At 45.0% G+C, this 19,897-nt stretch overlaps 2 protein-coding genes across 7 annotated transcripts in view; one reads left to right on the top strand and one right to left on the bottom strand.

The window, feature by feature from the left end:
• The window catches only part of UBR3 (ubiquitin protein ligase E3 component n-recognin 3), a 256,549-nt gene extending 241,082 nt beyond the window's left edge, over positions 1–15,467 (bottom strand). For all 3 annotated transcript variants that reach the window (XM_055379137.2, XM_055379139.2, XM_055379138.2), the window contains exon 1: positions 14,849–15,467. In XM_055379137.2, coding sequence (XP_055235112.1) covers positions 14,849–15,396 — 548 coding nt within the window. In that variant the 5' untranslated portion in view covers positions 15,397–15,467. The remainder of the gene's footprint in view (positions 1–14,848) is intronic.
• Positions 15,468–17,520: 2,053 nt separating this feature from the next.
• The window catches only part of METTL5 (methyltransferase 5, N6-adenosine), a 13,556-nt gene continuing 11,179 nt past the window's right edge, over positions 17,521–19,897 (top strand). Inside the window, exons 1-2 of one of the 4 annotated variants that reach the window (XM_019022097.3) lie at positions 17,521–17,594; positions 17,822–17,973. In XM_019022097.3, coding sequence (XP_018877642.1) covers positions 17,865–17,973 — 109 coding nt within the window. In that variant the 5' untranslated portion in view covers positions 17,521–17,594; positions 17,822–17,864. Of the gene's footprint in view, positions 17,681–17,821; positions 17,974–19,897 lie in introns of all 4 variants that reach the window. The other 3 variants (XM_019022096.3, XM_055379149.1, XM_019022098.3) reach the window with 3 other exon arrangements.

Raw genomic sequence — 19,897 nt, 5'->3', positions numbered from 1 at the left:
GCGGACCCTCGCGGTGAGTGTTACAGCTCTTAAGGTGGCGTGTCTGGAGTCTGTCCCTTCTGATGTTCAGATGTGTTCGAAGTTTCTTCCTTCTGGTGGGTTCGTGGTCTCGCTGGCTCAGGAGTGAAGCTGCAGACCTTCGCGGTGAGTGTTACAGCTCTTAAGGCAGCACGTCTGGAGTTCGTTCCTCCTGGTGGGCTCCTGGTCTCGCTGGGCTCAGGAGTGAAGCTGCAGATCTTCACGGTGAGTGTTACAGCTCATAAAAGCAGCGTGGACCCAAACAGTGAGCAGTAGCAAGATTTACTGCAAAGAGTGAAAGAACAAAGCTTCCACAGTGTGGAAGGGGACCCGAGCGGGTTGCCAATGCTGGCTAGGGCAGCCTGCTTTTATTCTCTTATCTGGCCCCACTCACATCCTGCTGATGGGTAGAGCCGAGTGGCCTGTTTTGTCAGGGCGCTGATTGGTGCGTTTACAATCCCTGAGCTAGATACAAAGGTTCTCCACGTCCCCATCAGATTAGTTAGATACAGAGTTTTGACACACAGGTTCTCCAAGGCCCCACCAGAGCAGCTAGATACAGAGTGTCGATTGGTGCACTCACAAACCTTGAGCTAAACACAGGGTGCTGATTGGTGTATTTACAAACCTTGAGCTAGACATAAAGGTTCTCCACGTCCTCACCAGAGCAGCTAGATACAGAGTGTCGATTGGTGCACTCACAAACCTTGAGCTAAACACAGAGTGCTGATTGGTGTATTTACAAACCTTGAGCTAGACATAAAGGTTCTCCACGTCCTCACCAGGGTAGCTAGATACAGTGTCGATTGGTGCACTCACAAACCTTGAGCTAAACACAGAGTGCTGATTGGTGTATTTACAGTCCCTGAGCTAGATATAAAGACTCTCCACGTCCCCACCAGACTCAGGAGCCCAGCTGGCTTCACCTAGTGGATCCCGCACCGGGGCTGCAGGTGGAGCTGCCTGCCAGTCCTGCGCCGTGCGCTCGCATTCCTCAGCCCTTGGGTGGTCGACGGGACTGGGCACCGTGGAGTAGGGGGTGGTGCTCGTCGGGGAGGCTCAGACCGCACAGGAGCCCATGGAGTGGGTGGGAGGCTTAGGCATGGTGGGCTGCAGGTCCCGAGCCCTGCCCCGCGGGAAGGCAGCCAAGGCCCGGCGAGAAATTGAGCACAGCGCCGGTGGGCCGGCACTGCTGGGGGACTCAGTACACCCTCCGCAGCCACTGGCCCGGGTGCTAAGTCCCCCATTGCCCGGGGCCAGCAGGGCAGGCTGGCTGCTCCGAGTGCGGGGCCCACCAAGCCCACGCCCACCCGGAACTCCAGCTGGCCCGCAAGCGCCGCACGCAGCCCCAGTTCCCGCTCGTGCCTCTCCCTCCACACCTCGCTGCAGGCTGAGGAAGTGGGCTCCAGCCTTGGCCAGCCCAGAAAGGGGCTCCCACAGTGCAGTGGGGGGGCTAAAGGGCTCCTCAAATGCCACCAAAGTGGGAGCCCAGGCAGGGGAGGTGCCGAGAGCAAGCGAGGGCTCTGAGGACTGCCAGCACGCTGTCACCTCTCACTACCACCTTGTGAAAGGCAAAATTTAAGAGCTATAAACTAGGATATTTAGCAGAAAAAAATCTCTAAGCAAAGTGTTCAGGATACTGCATGGCTTCTCTTGGCTGCTTATAGTAAAATCCAAGGAGAGACAATGAGGTGAAGATGAAATTTATAATCAAAAAAGACATAGAATGTAAAGATTTGGAAAATTCTCAACCAGGCCAGGTAAAGAATAAAAAAGCATGCTTAGGAGAAAAAAATCCAAGGGTGTGGCAAAGGTATGACTGTTTCATCAAGACAGTGGAAGAATAACCCCAAAAGCTGTTGAGATCTTTGAGACAGCCATACCCACCACAGGTCCAGAATGCTAGGGCCTTGAGGGTAGAACTGTTTCAAGGGAGGGGCCCAGGGTACCTGTGGAGCCTCAGGGCTTGCTGCACAGCACCACCTCAAGTCTCTGCTCCCTGCATTCCAGTGCAGTGCTCCTTGCACCTCACCTGTAGTTCAAGTGGGCCCAGATGCTGCTAAGGCTGCCACTCCCAAAGGAACAAGCAGTAAGCAGCCTTCCCAGTGTCCACATGTTGCTAACTCTGCAGGCTGTGGAGGCATGGCTTCCTCCACCTAAATTTCCAAGGATGTACCAGAGAGCCTGAGGCTCAAGCAGAGAACTGTCACAGGGCAGGTCAGCAGCAGAGTCCACAGGAAGGCAATGCCTAGTGGAGTCTGCGGTGGGGGGAAGGGGCAGGTCCACCAGAGAGAGTCTCCACAAGGGCAACACCCAGTAGAGCTATCGGGGCAGGGTTGCCCCCAAAACCCCAGAACCATAGTCACATAGTCACCAACCTGCAACTCCAGCCTGGGAGAACCACGGGTACCTGATTCCAACCGGTGAGAGGTACAATGTGGACTGCACCCAAGAGAGGCTACAGGGGTGGAGCCACCCGGAGGAGCCTTGTGTCAGAGCAGGAGCACCATCATCTAGGTCAGATACCGCCACTTTAGTTCCAGCTTCCTTTCTAGCCTCATGCATTTCAAGGAAATAACTTCTCTGTTAACTACAAGCAGCCAGAAAGAGCAGACAGTAAAACACAGATAAGACAGCTCGGGCCCAGAGGGAGGTGGGGGGAAAGTCTCTTGAGTAACTGCCAAACTTCAGGCTCATACAATGGGCCCCAGTAAAACAGTGGGCCTTAATAAGCACATTCCTTTCCCTTCAGGTGCACTAAGATAGGGAAGCTAAAAGCAGACTCGGGAGGTATGCCTGTAGCTGCAGAAAAAAGTATGGGAACAGACACACAACTCTCCCTCCCAGATAAGCACAACAAAGAGACACAGAAGCAGTCCAAGCCTCCCACCCTGAATCCTTAAAAACTCTTAGTCTGTAAGACAGTGGGCCTAACTCGGCCAGAAGTTTCCTCTCAGGTTTGTTTTCTCTAAAATAAATCTGTCTTGACCAGCAAGCCACCTTTCGTGTTTCTTTCCTCTTTCTTTAATTCTTACACCTTGGGGACCCAACCCCCAACACAGTGTGTCCAGAAAGCAAGACAATTATTCTCAAGCCTTAAGATTTAATGTTGTTTGCCTTACTGAGTTTTACACTTACTTGAGATCTGTCACTCCTCTCTTCTTGCCTGTTCCTCCCTTCATAATGAACACATCTGTGCTTGCCTCTCTCACCATTGCAGTATATGTGTGTGTGTGTGTGTGTTTTATTTGATGCATAATAGATGTACATAGTTTCTGAGTACATGTAATAATGTAATACATTCATATAATCTGTAAAGATCAAATCAACGTACTTGGAATACCACTACCTTAAATATTTGTCTTTTTATGCTACAGCCATTCAAATTCTTCTCTTCTAGCTATTTTGTAATTTACAATGGATTATTGTAAACTACAGTTACCCTACTGATAGATACTATCTAACATTAGGTCTTATTTCTTCCATCAAACCATATATTTGTACCCACTAATTAACTTATCTTTATCCCCCTCCTCCTTTCTACCCTTCCCTCTGGTAACCACCAATCTACTCTTTATCTTCATGAGATCCACTTTTTTAACTCCCACACATGAGTGAGAACATGTGATATTTGTCTTTCTGCCCTTGGTTTATTTCACTTAACATAATGACCTCCAGTCCCACCCATGTTGCTACAAATGACAAGATTTCATTATTTTTGTGGCTGAATAATATTCCATTGTGCATATATACCACATTTTCTTTATCCATTCTTCCATTGGTGGGCATTTAAGTTGATTCCATATTTTGGCTACTATGAATGGTGCTGCAATAAACATGGGACTTCAGGTCTCTTTTCCATATATTGATTTCCCTTTTTTTGGATATATACTCAGTAGTGGAATTACTGGATCACATGGTAATCTATTTTTAGTTTTCTGAGGAACCTCCATACTGTTCTCCACAGTGGCTGTAATATTAATAATTTACATTCCCACCAACAGTGTAGACACTGTGTTTTGAAAGCAGGTAACTTGTTTGACTTCACAGGTTCACAGCTAGAGAGAAATCTGCCACAGGATGAAGCGTATCTTTGAGTCTCACTGTATCTGATTGAAATGATGTTTAGATGAGACTCAACTTTAGACTTTTGAGCTGGTGCTAGAAAAACTTAAGACTTCTGGAGCTACTGGAATAGAATGAATGTATTTGTATGTGAAAAGGACATAAACTTTTTGGGGGCGAGGGGCAGAGGCAGAGCACCAGTCTGAACGTGTGTCCCCTACAAAATTCACACTGAAACTTAATCTCCACTGTGGTGGTATTAAGAGGCGGAAGCCTTTGGGGATGTGATTAAGTCATGAGGGCTCTGCCTTAAGCAAGTGCTGGAGGGAACTACCTTAGGCCCCATTTGCCCTCTTCCCCGCTTCTGCCATGTGAGTATGCAAGAAGGCCTCACCAGACACACACACACACACACACACACACACACACACAAATGCCTTAATCTTGGACTTCCCAGCTTCCAGACTGGAATAAATAAATTTCTGTTCTAAATTACTCCGTCTGATGTAACAGCAGCACAAACAGACTAAGATGGATGGCAATTTATGTATTCTGCCATAAAGTATTCCATTGAATGATTAAACTACAGTTCACTAATCTCATTGTTTCCATTTTTCCCTATTTCAGTGTTACAATGAACATACTTGAACATGTATCTTTCTGCAACCTCCTCATATTTAATATGATGCCAGTCAACATCTTAACAGAAGTTTTCCAGAGAATTTGACAAGCTCCTGAAATTCAAATGAAAACAGGAACCAAGAACAGCCAAAAACCCTTTTGAAGACTAATAATAAGGAAATCCTGCCATATCAAAATACATTTTAATGTTCTAATAAAGTAGTATGGTATTGTTACAAGAGACATATCAATACAATAGAGAACTTAGGATACACATAGGTTTGGTATGTGATAGAGGTGACATTATAGATCAATGGAGGAAAAAAATGTTCAATAAGTGAATCCTCATATTGAAAAAGATAAAATTAGATCTAATGATATGGTTTGGTTGTGTCCCCACCCAAAATCTCATCCTGAATTGTAATCCCCATAATCCCCACACGTCAAGGGTGGGATGAGGTGGAGGTAACTGGATGATGGGGATGGTTTGCCCTATGTTGTTCTCATGATAGTGAGTGAGTTCTCACGAGATGTAATGGTTTTATAAGCATCTGGCATTTCCCTGCTCGCTTCTCCCCCCTGCTGCTCTGTGACTAGGTGCCTTCTACCATGATTCTAAGTTTCCTAAGGCCTCCCCAGCCATGCTGAACTGTGAGTCAATTAAACCTCTTTCCTTTATAAATCACCCAGTCTCCAGTCATTCTTTTTCCTTTTCTTTTTGAGACGGAGTTTTCCTCTTGTTGCCCAGGCTGGAGTGCAATGGCGTGATCGCGGCTCACCGCAACCTCTGCCTCCCGGGTTCAAGCAATTCTCTTGCCTCAGCCTCCCGAGAAGCTGGGATTACAGCCACACGCCACCACACCTGGCTAATTTTGTATTTTTAGTAGAGATGGGGTTTCTCCATGTTGGTCAGGCTGGTCTCAAACTCCCGACCTCAGGTGATTCACCTGCCTCGGCTTCCCAAAGTGCTGGGATTACAGGCGTGAGCCTCCGGGCCCGTTCAGGCAGTTCTTTATAGCAGTGCGAAAACAGACTAATACAGACCTCAATCTCATACTACATGTAAAAATAAATTCCAGATGGACAAAAGACCTAAGTGTACAATGAAAAACCTTAAATCTTTCAGGAGAAAACATATAAGCATTTTTTTAAACCAGGGTGAAGAAGATTTCTTTAACAAGATACAAGTAATACAAACTGTAGAAGAAAAACTACATTTTTAATTTAAAATCGTTTACAACAAAATTATGTATTTCAAGGTAAAAAGACAAGACACAAACTAGAAGATGAAGTTAGGTATTTATACAACAAAGGATCAGCATCTAGAGTATGTACAGCATTCTTAAAACTCAGTAAAACAGAAAAACAAAACAGGCAAAGAATATGAACCAGCAGTTCACCAAGAAAGAAGCCCAAATGGCCCCAAAACATATGAAAAGATGTTCAACTTTACTAGTCAAGAAAATATAAATTTTAAAAAGATGTTTGTATCCAACAGATTGGTAAAATATTATAAATATATATATATAACACCAAGTGTCTTTTGGTTTTTTTTTTTTAAGTTCTGAATTTCATGTGCAGGATGTACAGGTTACATAGGTAAATGGTTGCTGTGGTGGTTTGCTGCACCTATCAACTCATCAACTAGGTATGAAGCCCAGCATGCATTAGCTATTTTTTCTGATGCTCTCCCTCTCCCTGCCCCCGACCCAACAGGCCCCTGTGTGTGTTGTTCCCTTCCCGGTGTCCATGTGTCCTCATTAACACCAAGTTTCAATAAGCAGAAAAACAAGACCTCAAATTCCTGGTGGGGCCAGGCGTGGTAGCCCATGCCTGTAATTCCAGCACTCTGGGAGGCTGAGGCGGGAAGATCACCTGAGGTCAGGAGTTCGAGACCAGCCTGGCCAATATGGTGAAACCCCCATCTCTAGTAAAAATATGAAAATTAGCTAGGCATGGTGGCGGCCACCTGTAATCCCAGCTACTCAGGCGGCTGAGGCAGGAGAATTGCTTGAACCCAGGAGGCAGAGGTTGCAGTGAGCCGAGATCGCACCATTGCACTCCAGCCTGAGTCTGATGGGGACAGAGCGAGTTTCCATCTCAAAAAAAAAAATTATATATATATATAGATAGATAGATATAGATATAGATATAGATATAGATAGAGAGAGAGAGAGAGAGAGAGAGAGACAGTGCACACAGGAATTTCAGGAAAATGGTAACGTCTGGAGAGGAAAAGAGAAAGGGAGAGGTGGGTTGACCTTTCTTTGGTTTTTTGACTAAAAGCAACTCTAGAGCAAACATGGCAAAAGGTTAATATCTATTCATCTCAATGGTAAGTACAAAGGTGTCTGTTATACTACTTTTGTACTTTTCTGTAAATTCAAATTGTTTCATAATTGAAAATAGTTTTAACTGAGTTTTATAATGATTAAAAAATTAGGCCACGCACGGTGGCTCATGCCTGTAATCCCAGCACTTTGGGAGGCCAAGGCAGGTGGATTGCCTGAGGTCAGGAGTTCCAGACCAGCCTGACCAATACGGTGAAACCCCACCTCTACTAAAAATACAAAAATTAGCTGGGCATGGTGGCATGCACCTGTAGTCCCTGCTACTAGGGAGGCTGAGACAGGAGAACCGCTTGAACTCAGGAGGCAGAGGTTGCAGTGAGCCGAGATCATGCAACTGCACTCCAGCTGGCAACAGAGTGAGACTCCATCTCAAAACAAACAAACAAACAAAATATGAATATTTTAGGTGTAGTATCGGTATTGTGGTTTTGGGGGGAGTTGTTTGTTTTTTGCTTTGTTTTCAAGAGATGAGGTCACTTCATGTTGCTGAGGCTGGAGTGCAGTGACTATTCCCAGGTGTGATCATAATCCACTGCAGCCTCTTACTCCCAGCCTCAAGCAATACTCCCATCTCAGCCTCGGGAGTAGCTGGGACTACAGGTGCGAGCCACCATGCCTGACATTATTTTTTAATTGTGGTAAAATATAAATAACATAAAATTTACCATTTAAAACCATCTTAAGTGTATAGTTTAGTGGCATTAAGTACATTCACATTGTTTTGCAACTATCACAACCATCGATCTCAAGGACTTTTTCATCTTCCCAAACTGAAACTCTGTACCTGTTAAAAAAAAAATAACTCCCCAATCTCCCCTTCCCTTGGCCTCTGATAATCACTATTCTACTTTCTGTCTGTATGAATTTGACTATTCCGGGCACTTCATATAGACAGAAGCATACAAGCATTTGTTCTTTTGTGATGGGCCTATTTCATTTGGCATAAGGTCTTCAAGGTTTATCTACATTGTAACATTCTAATGTGTCAGAATTTTATTACTTTTTAAGGTTAAATATTCCATTGTACGTATATTCCACATATTGCTTATCCATTCATCTGCTGGTGGACATTTGAGTTATGTTTTAGAGTTCACATCTCTTTACTGAGATGCATACTCAAATATTTTTAAATTAAATTATAAGGTATCTGATATTTGCTTCAAAATAGTCCTGGCTGGGACGAAAAAGCAGTGGGACAGGGAGATAACAGATGAAATGGGATATAACTTTTCACTTATAAGAGCAGCAAAGATCAGAAACACTGATACCACCATATATACTGCCAGAATATGGGGAAACAAATTGTTTCATACATTGTTGGCAGGAATGTAAATTAATTTCTTTGGAGGGTTCTATCAAAGTTGAATTTGCAAATTTCCTTCAACCAAGATATAACTTCTAGGAATGTATCCTTATACATAAGCTCACACACATATGAAGAAGTGTATACAAGAATACTCACTGCAACAATGTTTACAACAGCCCAAGTCTGGAAACAATTTAAATGTCTATCAGTAGGGACTGACCGCAAAAATCATAGTACATTACAAAAACATGGAAATACAATGAAATACTATTTAACTTTAAAAATGAAGCAGTTCTACTTTTGAGATAGTATCCATAAATACGATAAGGGGAAAAAAGCAAGCTACTGAAGAGAGTAACACTATTCAACCAGACATTCACGTGGTTCAATTTCTGGCTACCACAGATCAGAAAACCTAAAAACCTCCCACAACACAGGCCAGGCACCACACTGTGGCTCACGCCTATAATCCCAGCTCTTTGGGAGGCTGAGGCAGGTAGACTGCTTGAAGCCAGGAGTTCAAGACCAGCCTGGCCAACATGGTGAAATACCATCTCTACAAAAAATACAAAAAGAAATTTAGCTGTGTGTGGTGGTGTGTGCCTACAGTCACAGCTACTTGGGAGGGTGAGGTGGGAGATCACTTGAGTCTGGCAGGTAGAGGCTGCAGTGAGCTGTGATATCACACCACTGCACTCCAGCCTGGGAGACACTGCGAGAACCTGTCACTAAAAAAAAAAAAAATCTAGAAATGCTGGATAAATTATAACTAATCTCTTTTAAATACATAAGTAAGCTTAAAAGAAAAAGAAATTTCTTACTGAAGGGTAGGATGGAGAAAGGCACCTTTACTTTTTACTTTATCCACTTATTTTTATGTTATAATCAATGTGTATTACTTCTGAAATTAAAAAAAGAATGAAAGCACTCTGAAAAAAGCTGCTATGGATTTAATAATCAATGCCACCTCATGAGTAACTAAAGCAATGTAATCTTACAGCAACTTTTTGGGTATAGCAGCCACTTTTTTATCCAATTTAATTCAAAATTACAGACACCTACTAAGTACAAGAGACTTAGTAGGTGCTGGCCTCTGGCTAATAGCAAAGTGTGGTCCTTATCTTTTAAGGAGCTTAGAATATGTGAGGAAGAACAAGCAAGGAGACAAAAATATCTGTAATATAGGACAGAACATGAAACTCCTCATTCTCTGCACCAAAATTTGAGAACTAAATGTTTAAAATCCCAGTTTCCAGTTAGTATCCCATCAGAGCCCAAAACCAGCTAGTCAGACATTACAGTTGACCCTTGAACAACACTAGTTTGAACTACAAGGGTCCACTTATACAAAGATTTTTTTAACTAAACATGGATCAAAAATACAGAATTCATGGGATCTGACATTCACATACATGAAGGGCAGACTTTTCATATAAGCAGGATTTCAGTATACCCTGAAGAGTGGGTGGGAGGTGGGTATTCTGGAACCAGTCTCCTATGTATACCATATACTGAGGAACGAGTGTATTTTAGACTTTCCATTACAGGTTATTTTGTTTTGTTTCATTTTGTTTTGAGTTCATCCACCCATAAAGCACTTTTTTTTTTCCAGATGGAGTTTCACTCTTGTTGCCCAGGCTGGAGTGCGATGGCATGATCTTGGCTCACTGTAACCTCCGCCTCCTGGGTTCAAGCGATTCTCCTGTCTCAGCCTCCAGAGTAGCTGCGATTACAGGCATGTGCCATCATGCCCAGATAATTTTGTATTTTTAGTAGAGATGGGGTTTCTCCATGTGGTCAGGCTGGTCTTGAACTCCCGACTTAAGGTGATCCGCCTGCCTTGGCCTCCCAAAGTGCTGGGATTACAGGTGTGAGCCACCACGCCCGGCCCCCATAAAGCATTTCTAACAATGACTGCACTTACTCACTAGTGGCAAAACTGTAGTTATACATACAGTTTTTTTGGTTTTTTTCCTGAGACAGAGTCACGCTCTGTCGCCCAGGCTGGAGTGCAGTGGCGGGATCTCGGCTCACTCCAAGCTCCGCCTCCCGGGTTCACGCCATTCTCCTGCCTCAGCCTCCCGAGTAGCTGGGACTACAGGCACCCACCACCACGCCTAATTTTTTGTATTTTTAGTAGAGACAGGGTTTCACCATGTTAGCCAGGATGATCTCAATCTCCTGACTTCGTGATCTGCCCACCTCGGCCTTCCAAAGTGCTGGGATTACAGGCGTGAGCCACCGCGCCCTGCCACATACAGTTATTAGCACACAATTTCCATAGCCTTTGTGATTTCATCCCACAAATGAATCCTCAATTGCTTTCTTCCTTTGGTTTGTATATCTGCTAATACTGCCACATTGATTATATCAATACTACTCAGTCAAAAATAACTAAATCCTCCCCACAGTTCTATAATTGCTAATTTGAAAATTAAATATAAATACAGCTGTGATAGATTCAAGATTCTTCTCCATCTCCAATCAAGAACATCCTACAGGCAACAGTCAGACACTGGTGAAAAGGATTATGGCACAGAAAGATTTATTCTCATTTACTAAGAGCACAAATACAGCTGAAAAAAAGAAATCCTTCCTCTAAAAGTGACTACACCATGAAATTTACAAACTTATGGCAGTTAGAATAAAAACCCCAAAATCAACACACATTCAATCTTTGGCAATCTAAAGGGGTTTTTAAAATATCAAAAACTTAGAAAAGTTCAAACATTCTGTTCATGCCAGTGTAGTCCACCTTTGCCCATGAGAACACTGTTATAAGCTGTTGATGATTTCCAGCTCTAAAAAGGTTCCAGAGGCAGTCTTTTAGGTTGCAGAGCTGGTCAACATCACCTATTTCTCTTGAGGCAGTAAATTAGCTGTATAGCCCAGGAAAATTACTCTATCCAATCCAAGCAGTTAGAAAAAATTCAGAGTAATTGCATGGCCACAATACTGTTTATTGTTCAATCTTGCCCTTTATGAAACTGGACATGGCAACTGCTGACACATACAGGCAATAGCTCTGGTTTCAGACAAAGATAATAATAAATCTTTGAATATTATGTATCCGGCCGGGTGTGGTGGCTCATGCCTGTAATCCCAGCACTTTGGGAGGCCGAGGCGGGTGGATCACCTAAGGTCAGGAGTTCAAGACCAGCCTGACCAACATGGAGAAAACCTGTCTCTACTAAAAATACAAGAAAAAAAAAAAAAATTAGCCAGGTGTGGTGGCGCATCCCTGTAATCCCAGCTATTTGGAAGGCTGAGGTAGAGAATCACTTGAACCCGGGAGGCAGAGGTTGCGGTAAGCCAAGATCGTGCCACTGCACTCCAGCCTGGGCAACAAGAGCAAAACTCTCTCTCTCTCAAAAAAAAAAAAAAAAAAAAAAAAATATATATATATATATATATATATAATGTACCAACTCATAGAGGGTTGCCAGACTGGGAAAATAATACTTACCTATGAGACACCAGTAAAAGCAAATACCATGAGGTTAGGATGTTGACTGTCTATAGCCTGGATGCCCTAAAACTGTATGAATACCTTCAAAGAAACTCACTGACATATTTCTGGTAGTACACTGAAGCATCACAAGCGATCAGACTTGCATCTCATCCACGACAACCTGATAATTACCACTGTATTCCAAAAGTCAGGAAAGAATCAATGTTATTTCCTACCTTCAGGTTCTCTGGAGGCTTTCCTAAATGCTAACCCAGTCCAAGAAGTAAAAATGTCTAAATATCAGTAAAGGATTGCTCCAACTCCTGTTTTGATGTGCCTCTTTAAAACAAAACAAACAAAAAAAGTTTAAAAAGAAAGAAACAAAGGCCCAAATAAGAATAGCATATTAAGGAAAAAAAAAAGATAAAACATAGAATTGAAAAGAAAAACCAGTAAGAATGCTATTTAGTAGGGGCAGTAAAGAGAAATGGTTGATTAGTCTGGCTCCGGAGCCCTGGAGCCAGCATGCCTAGCTTACTGCCTGTGTGATCTTGAGCAAGTTTTTTAACTCTGCCCTACTTTCCTCTTCTGTACAATGAGAATAATAAAAGTAACAATCTCAGAGTCAAAGAATAAATAAGTTAAATCACATAAAACACCAAGAATTTGGCCACTTTTAACCAAATAGATAAAAGTCCAAAATTTTACTACTACTCTGTTGATGAGGCTGTTGGAAAACAGGCAGTCTCACAGAGTAATTAGTACTAAGCCTTAGGGAGGGCAATTTGGAAATCACACTTTTGAGAATTTATCCCACTGACTCTCTTGACCAGGTGGGGAAAAGACAGATACACCACGTTTTTAATTTTATACTGGAAAGCCAAATGCCCATGAAGAGACATTAAATCAAGAATGGCAAACTCACACACACACACACAAAAAAAAATAAAAATAAAAAAAGAAATTAAAGAATGGCAAATTCAAAACATGGAACACTATGCAGCAGTTTTTTTAAAAAAATAGAATGACGACACTGATTTTTTAATAGGAAAAATACATCTAAGATAACCAAAAAATGCAAGATGTAGAACAGTGGAAAGTATGTAACCCTTTGCATAAAAAGAGACTGAAAAACTAGGAAACATCTTTGCTTGTTCTGCACCAAGAGAAACTAAGCGGGAAGGAACTGGACAGATAGAAGACTAGATGTGAGAAAAACTTCCGTGTGTGTGTGTGTGTGTGTGTGTGTGTGTGTGTGTGTGTGTGTGTGTGTTTTAGCTCTATATTTTACCTATTCAAATATTAAATTTTAAAAAGTACTTTTAAAGTATCAGACATACAGTTCAAGAACTCAAATGTTGGCCGGGCGCGGTGGCTCACGCCTGTAATCCCAGCACTTGGGAGGCAGAGGCGGGCGGATCACCTGAGGTCCGGGAGTTCGGGACTAGCCTGACCGACATGGAGAAACCCTGTCTCTACTAAAAAAATACAAAATTAGCCAGGCGTGGTGGTGCATGACTGTAATCCCAGCTACTTGGGAGGCTGAGGCAGGAGAATCGCTTGAACCCAGGGGGCGGAGGTTTCAGTGAGCCGAGGTCGCGCCATCTCACTCCAGCTTGGGCAACAAGAGCGAAACTCCGTCTCAAAAAAAAAAAAAAAAAAAAAAACCTCAAATGTTAGCTGCAATTATGTTGTATTATTATTAGCAAATTCAAAATACCTCCTTTCTGAAGACTTTTTCTTACTCCCTCTGCACAGAAACCTCATCTCCCTCCTCTAGCTACCAAGTTATTGTTTAAGGAATTTATTACTTTCTACTCCAGTGCAAGTAGAGTAAGGGGTTGGTCAATGTTTCATTCATTTTTAATATCCAAGAAGCCTTGCTTGCGCATAGTAGGTACAAACATTTTGGAGTAACAGTAACCTTACAAGTACTCCGAAGAAAAAGGTGACCATTTATAAAAAGATTGTACTCTGTCATTAATCCTAAGACCTGAAAATTGAAGAAGTTTAATAACTGATAGCAACTTGTAGTTGCTAATATTCTTTCAACTACTGCCCATCCAAAATCGCCCCTTTCACTTTTTCCTTTTTTCTCAGACTGTCCCTGACATTGACATCATGTTCCAAGCCACGACCCTACATGTACCAACTCTCTGTAACTCACTGCAAACTCTGAAATGTCTTTTCTCATAAGTCCCAACATCTGATGCATCGCTTCTGTCAAAAGGGCATTTGTTGTCTCCTTTTAGACAGAGGTTCACGTATCAGTGAGTGAACAAAGTGCCCTTAACTGGAGAAGACCTAACACTTGATTCCTGGTTCGCTCAGTATTTTGTTTGTTCTCCTGGTATGGAGGGTATTCTGTAACTGACTGCTCAGTAGCCCAATTCTAAATGTCATTCCAGCATACCAAATACTCCACTGACAGCTCAACAGTCACTTTTCATGCAGGCCCCTCCCCTTCCCTCCTCCCTCAACCCTCAAGAGCTCCTTCTCTCACACTGACAGACACACTGGCAGTTCAGAAGACCTTTTCCTCAAGCGTCCTTCCCTGCACGTACAAGACCACCTCCCCAGCTCTCATCATCCCGCGAGCCAATACAGTCCCCAATAACATCCCCTCCCAGCCAATCCAAATCACAACCTAAGTCTCTTCCCAAGAACCAGGCTTTACAGCCTTTCCCAACAAGTACACACTTGACAGCTCGACACGAGCTTCCCCAAAAATCATTTCCCCTCACTCCCCTCCTATCCCATACACTGGCTCTTTTCTCGCTATCATTTACCCACCCTGGCTTCCCCAAAATTCACAGCCCGGTTTCCTAAACATGCTCTCCGCTCTCCTCTCCCCTCTTTCTCCTCCCCACCCCCTTTCCACCGCTGACAGCTCAGTCACCTCCATCCCCTTTGGCTGCACCCTCCCCCGCACCCTCCCCTTGACAGCTCAGAGTGGGCTCCCAGTGCTCCGCTCCAGGCCCTCCCGCGACGTCCCCGGCCCAGGGTCGCCTCGCCCGCGGGGAGGGCTCCACTCACCCGCTCTCCCGCATCACGTTGCTGTCCCCGCAGTCGCAGGCGCCCCCGGCCTGGCTGCGGAACATGTTGAAGTCGTGTCCGGTGTGGTCGCCCTGGTGGAAGCACTCGGCGCACAGCGACATGCAGGGCGAGATGCCGCACGTCCGGCAGCGGTAGGCCACGAAGTTGGCTGTCCAGACCAGGCCGCAGAGCGCCGCGGGATCGTAGGCCCGCACCGCCGCGCAGAACTCGTCGTAGCCGCCGCCGCCCGCCAGAAGGCACTTACACCACTCCAGGGCCTCCTCCTCGGCCGCCCCCGGACCGCCCCCGCCTCCGGCAGCCGCCGCGTCCTCGCCGCCAGCAGCCGCGGCCAGCGGCCGCTCGGCGCTCAGCACCCGCTCCAGCAGCGCCTGCAGCTCCTCAGCACCTGCGCGGTTGTCCGGCCGGCTGAGGGCCGCCTTGAGGTGCGCGGCGGTGGCTGCCTTGTCTAGGGCCAGCCCCGGCGCGGGCAGCTCGGGCTGTGACGGCTGCTGGCCCCCGACGGCCGCCGCGGCCGCCGCCGCCGCCATGATGAGAGCTCAGAATTTGGAGAGTCCAGGGCCAGCGGCTCCTCCAGGGAGAGTGAGGGAATAGACTGCTGCGATTGCTCGGCCCGCCCAACTCTCGCGATACTCGGAGCGTCCGCGCTCCTCCGCCCGCAGCCCCGCCCCTACACACGCCCCCTCGGGCTGCAGAGCCTTCCTCCCGCCCCTCTCTCCTGGGCGCCTCTGGACCAAGCTAGGCTCCCAACTTTCTAAGTTAAGAGCTACTGAAATAAAGGACTCACCTTATAGGAAATCTTTAATAAGGGCAATTATTTCTTTATTTGCATAGACTACAGGAATTATTCACATCATCTTTCAGACGTACTTTAGGCATCTGCATTTTGTTTGAGATGTACATTCCTACTGTTATCAAAGTCCAGCGGGCGACAGAATGAGACCCCAACTTAAGGAAAACAAAAACTGTAGGAAAAGCAATCCAAAGAAGAACAGAAGCCCGGGCGCGGTGGCTCACGCCTGTAATCCCAGCACTTTGGGAGGCCGAAGCAGGCGGATTACTTGAGGTGAGGAGTTTGAGATCAGCCTGGCTGACATGGTGAAACCCTGTCTCTACTAAAAATACAAAAATTAGCCAGGCATGGTGGCGCACGCCTGTAATCCCAGCTACTCCGGAGGCTGAGGCAGGAGAATCGCTTGAACCCAGGAGGCGGGGGTTGTAGTGAGCCGAGATCGCGCCACTGCACTCCAGCCTGGGTGACAAAGCGAGACTCCGTCTCTAAAAAAACAACAACAACAACAAAGAAGAACAGGGGTGTTTCCAATCCATAACCTTGTGTTTGAAATGAATGAAACATAATTAAAACAGGTTATTCCTGGTCTTCTACATTAGTTAAGTATGTCACGATCATCATATAACAGTGATAAGTTAAATTTGCTCAATAATTTTACGAATCACTAAATTATAAACTAAATAAAACTTTATGTATTAACTTCACATGCTAAAACTTTGTATGTTTTAACTCATTTGATTCTCATAACAGATAACTTTGAATTCTACTATTCCTAGAAGTAGCAGCCTCAGACACTTCTCTACTTCGTCATCGTCCATTCACTCTTTTTCTTCTTCCTTTAATAATGCAAAGAGGTGTCCATCCACAGGCTTAAACGCAATCCTGCAATCCTTTTACTTAACCACTGGATCCTGCCTTCTCAGGATCCCAACTCCATCCAATATCCTCTTGTATTTTTAACCCCTCTCTTTCTATTAGCTCAATTCTTGTCAGAATTTGTCTCCTCCTGTCTTAAAAATAATTGAAAAAATAATAAAACTTCCCCCATTACTAAGCATCCAACCATCCTCTTCTTTTCGTAGGCCACCTTTCTCTTTCTCTTTCTTTTCTTCTTTCTTCTTTTTTTTTTTTTTTTTTTTTTTTTTGAGACAGGGTCTCACTGTCGACCAGACTGGAGTGCAGTGGCGCAATTTCAGATCACTGGAAGCTTTGCCTCCCGGGCTCAAGCGATTTTCCCACCCCAGCCACCCGAGCAGCTGGGACCACAGGCTCGCGCCATCAGACCCAGCTAATATTTGTATTTTTAGTAGAGACAGGGTCTCCTTATGTTGCCCAGGCTGGTCTCAAACTCCCGTCTCAAGCAATCCGCCCATCTCGGCCTCCCAAAATGCTGGGATTACAGGGGTGAGCCGCCGCGCCCTGCCTCTCCACTATCTCTTCTTTGGGTTTCTTTGACATCACCACTCCTGTGAGAATTGCAAGTGACACAAATGACCTAAAAATTGGGAAACAAAGTTACAATAAAATAAGGCATGAGAATGGAGAAGGAGGTAAAGGTGAATGGAGATCGCTACTTTTTGAGCCGAGACTTGGGAAACAAGAAGAGTCACTCTGGGCCATACAACAAAGTGACTGTGACTTTCTCTCCCGCATCCCTTTCACTCTGTCTTTCCCCATCCTTTGAGGGCCCGCAGGTACTCATGGCAAACTAGAGGGTAATGAGCACGCGACAGGCGGCGAGGACTGGCCGTGGGTCAGCGAGTAGCGCAGGCTTTGCAGGCAGAGGGGATGGGGCAATGAGGCCCCCAGGTGGCCAGCGGAACCCCGGCTCAAGATAAACGCTGCAGCTCGGCGCCGGGCCGCTGGGCGGCGAACGCGTGCGCGCGTGCGGCTTGGCGCTTCCGGCAGCGGCCGAGGTGCGGGTCGCGTCCAGAGGTGCGTGGTCGTGGCGCGAGGGATACTGGGGCTGCTCCAGCAACGCGCCGCCGCCGTCTCCTGGGGCGGCTTGGGTTACCCTGGAGGTGGGTCAGAGGCTCGTCCCGTGCCCTGCGTCCGGGCGTCTCCTTAGGGCGCGTCTTCGGGTCCGGCCAGCGGTGCTGAAAAAGGGAGAAGGTTGGGGGTAGGGAGGAAACAAGATCCCAGTTCAATAGATTTCTCCGCAGATCCTGTGCCTTCAAACCCTACGAGTCCATACTTTAAAACAAAATGAAGAAAGTAAGGCTTAAGGAACTAGAGAGTCGCCTGCAACAAGTGGATGGATTTGAAAAGCCCAAGCTACTTCTAGAACAGTATCCTACCAGGCCGCACATTGCAGGTAGGGCGGCTGGTTTACCACGCCCCGGCTTTCGGCGTTAGTCCAGTCTACTCTGTGATAAAAATAGAGCAGTTATTTGGATACAGAGAATGTCTAGAGAAATTCTGCCCTAAGATCACCTGTCGCGTTAGAGAGGCCTTCCTTGACACTGCAGCTCAAGGCACACCCTCCACAGACATACACACTATCGTTTTACTGTCTAGTTTTCTGCATATCCCTTAACACTGCCAGACATCTTTTTAATGTGTTTTTTTCTCTTCTCACATTACAGTCTCTCTGAGGACAAGGAATTTGTTAGTCTTGTTCATACTTGAATTCCCAGTGCCCAGAAGAGTCGCTGGTACTATTTAGGAGCTCAGTAAACATTTACTAAATAAGGATCAATTTCCCATTGCTACTAATTGCCTACGCAAGGATTCTTGTGCTATATACTCTGCCCTAGAAATGAATACCAGAGTTGATAGTGGAATGATAGTTTAACAAAATCAGAGTATGTTCTGTGTAAAGATGAGCATGCATATTTTAACAGATTTTCTGAGCATTAGCATTGTTGCTTCATGCCAGACATTGATACTGGGAGTACAAGAGAGAATACAGGACAACATATATTTATGTTACCGAAGTCATTGGGAAGCCTTAGGGGAAAAAAATTTTATTATGATTATTTTTTGAGATAAGGGTCTCACTCTGTCACCCAGGCTGGAGTGCAGTGGCGTGATCACGGCAACTGCAGCCTTGACCTCCAGGACTCAAGTGATCCTCCTACCTAAGCCTCCCGAGTAGCTAGGACTACAGGCATGCACCATCATGCCTGGCTAATATTTTTTATTTTTTGTAGAGACAGCGTCTTGCTATGTTGCCCAAGATGGTCTCAGACTCCTGGGCTGAAGCGATCTTCCCACTGGGGCCTCAGGAAGTGCTGAGATTACAGGCATGAGCCACTGAGGCTGGCCCCTTAGGAAAATTAATTTTCTGAGAGTACCTGCAAGGAGTTTTTTCCAGTTCCAAAATAGTTGTTTCTAAGTTGCCAATGAAAGTCAAGGAGAATACATGTGTATTTACACTTAACTCCAAGATACTGTCATGATTCCAACCAAAAATTCATACAAAACTACTGTGTCTAGGTTAAGACCAGTTTTCTCAAATAATGACTTACTAGTCTTCTGACTGTAGGTTTTTTTAGTGGAATCCAGTTTAAAAAATAGTAACAATCTGGCCAAGTACAGTGACTCACCCCTATAATCCCAGCACTTTGGGAGGCCAAGGCAAGAGGATGACGAGCCCAGGAGTTCAAGATCAGCCTGGGCAATACAGTGAGACCCCAGCTCTTAAAAAAAAAAAAAATTAGCCCAGTGTGGTAGTATGTGCCTATAGTCCCAGCTGCTGATACTAAGGCAGGAGAATTGCTTGAGCCCTGGAATTTCAGGCTGCAGTGAGCTCTGATCTGCCACTGCACCCCAGCCTGGGTGATAGAGATAGACCCTGTCTCTGAAAAAAAACAACAAAAAACCTCTGGATCCGCAGGAATCAGTGGCCAACAGTCCTTGCTGGGTTCAGATATCTTCAGGGAAATATCGGTGGTGGTGGTATTCATGTTTGACCTTCAGTTTATCTAACACCCAGTAGTTCTATTATCAGGTCTCATTTGTAGATTATGAATATATATGTCTGTAGATCATGAGTATATGTGTCTAAAGGCTACATTGTGGAGCTTATGGTGCTTGTGTTCTGGTGACAAACTTGTTAAAACAAAGTTCTGTGGCTAGGCACAGTGGCTCATGTCTGTAATCCCAACACTTTGGAAGGCCGGGGTGGGAGGATCACTTGAGCCCTGGAGTTCGAGACCAGCATGGGCAATATAGTGAGAACCTGTGTTGAAAAAAAAAAGAAAAAAAAAGGATTCTATGTCTTTGTGATGCTAATG

This window comes from Gorilla gorilla, chromosome 11 (assembly GCF_029281585.2).
Source record: "Gorilla gorilla gorilla isolate KB3781 chromosome 11, NHGRI_mGorGor1-v2.1_pri, whole genome shotgun sequence".
In the NCBI taxonomy this organism is placed as follows: Eukaryota; Metazoa; Chordata; class Mammalia; order Primates; family Hominidae; genus Gorilla; species Gorilla gorilla.
Note: the sequence above shows the minus strand (reverse complement) of the source record. Positions and strands in the feature narration are given on the sequence as shown.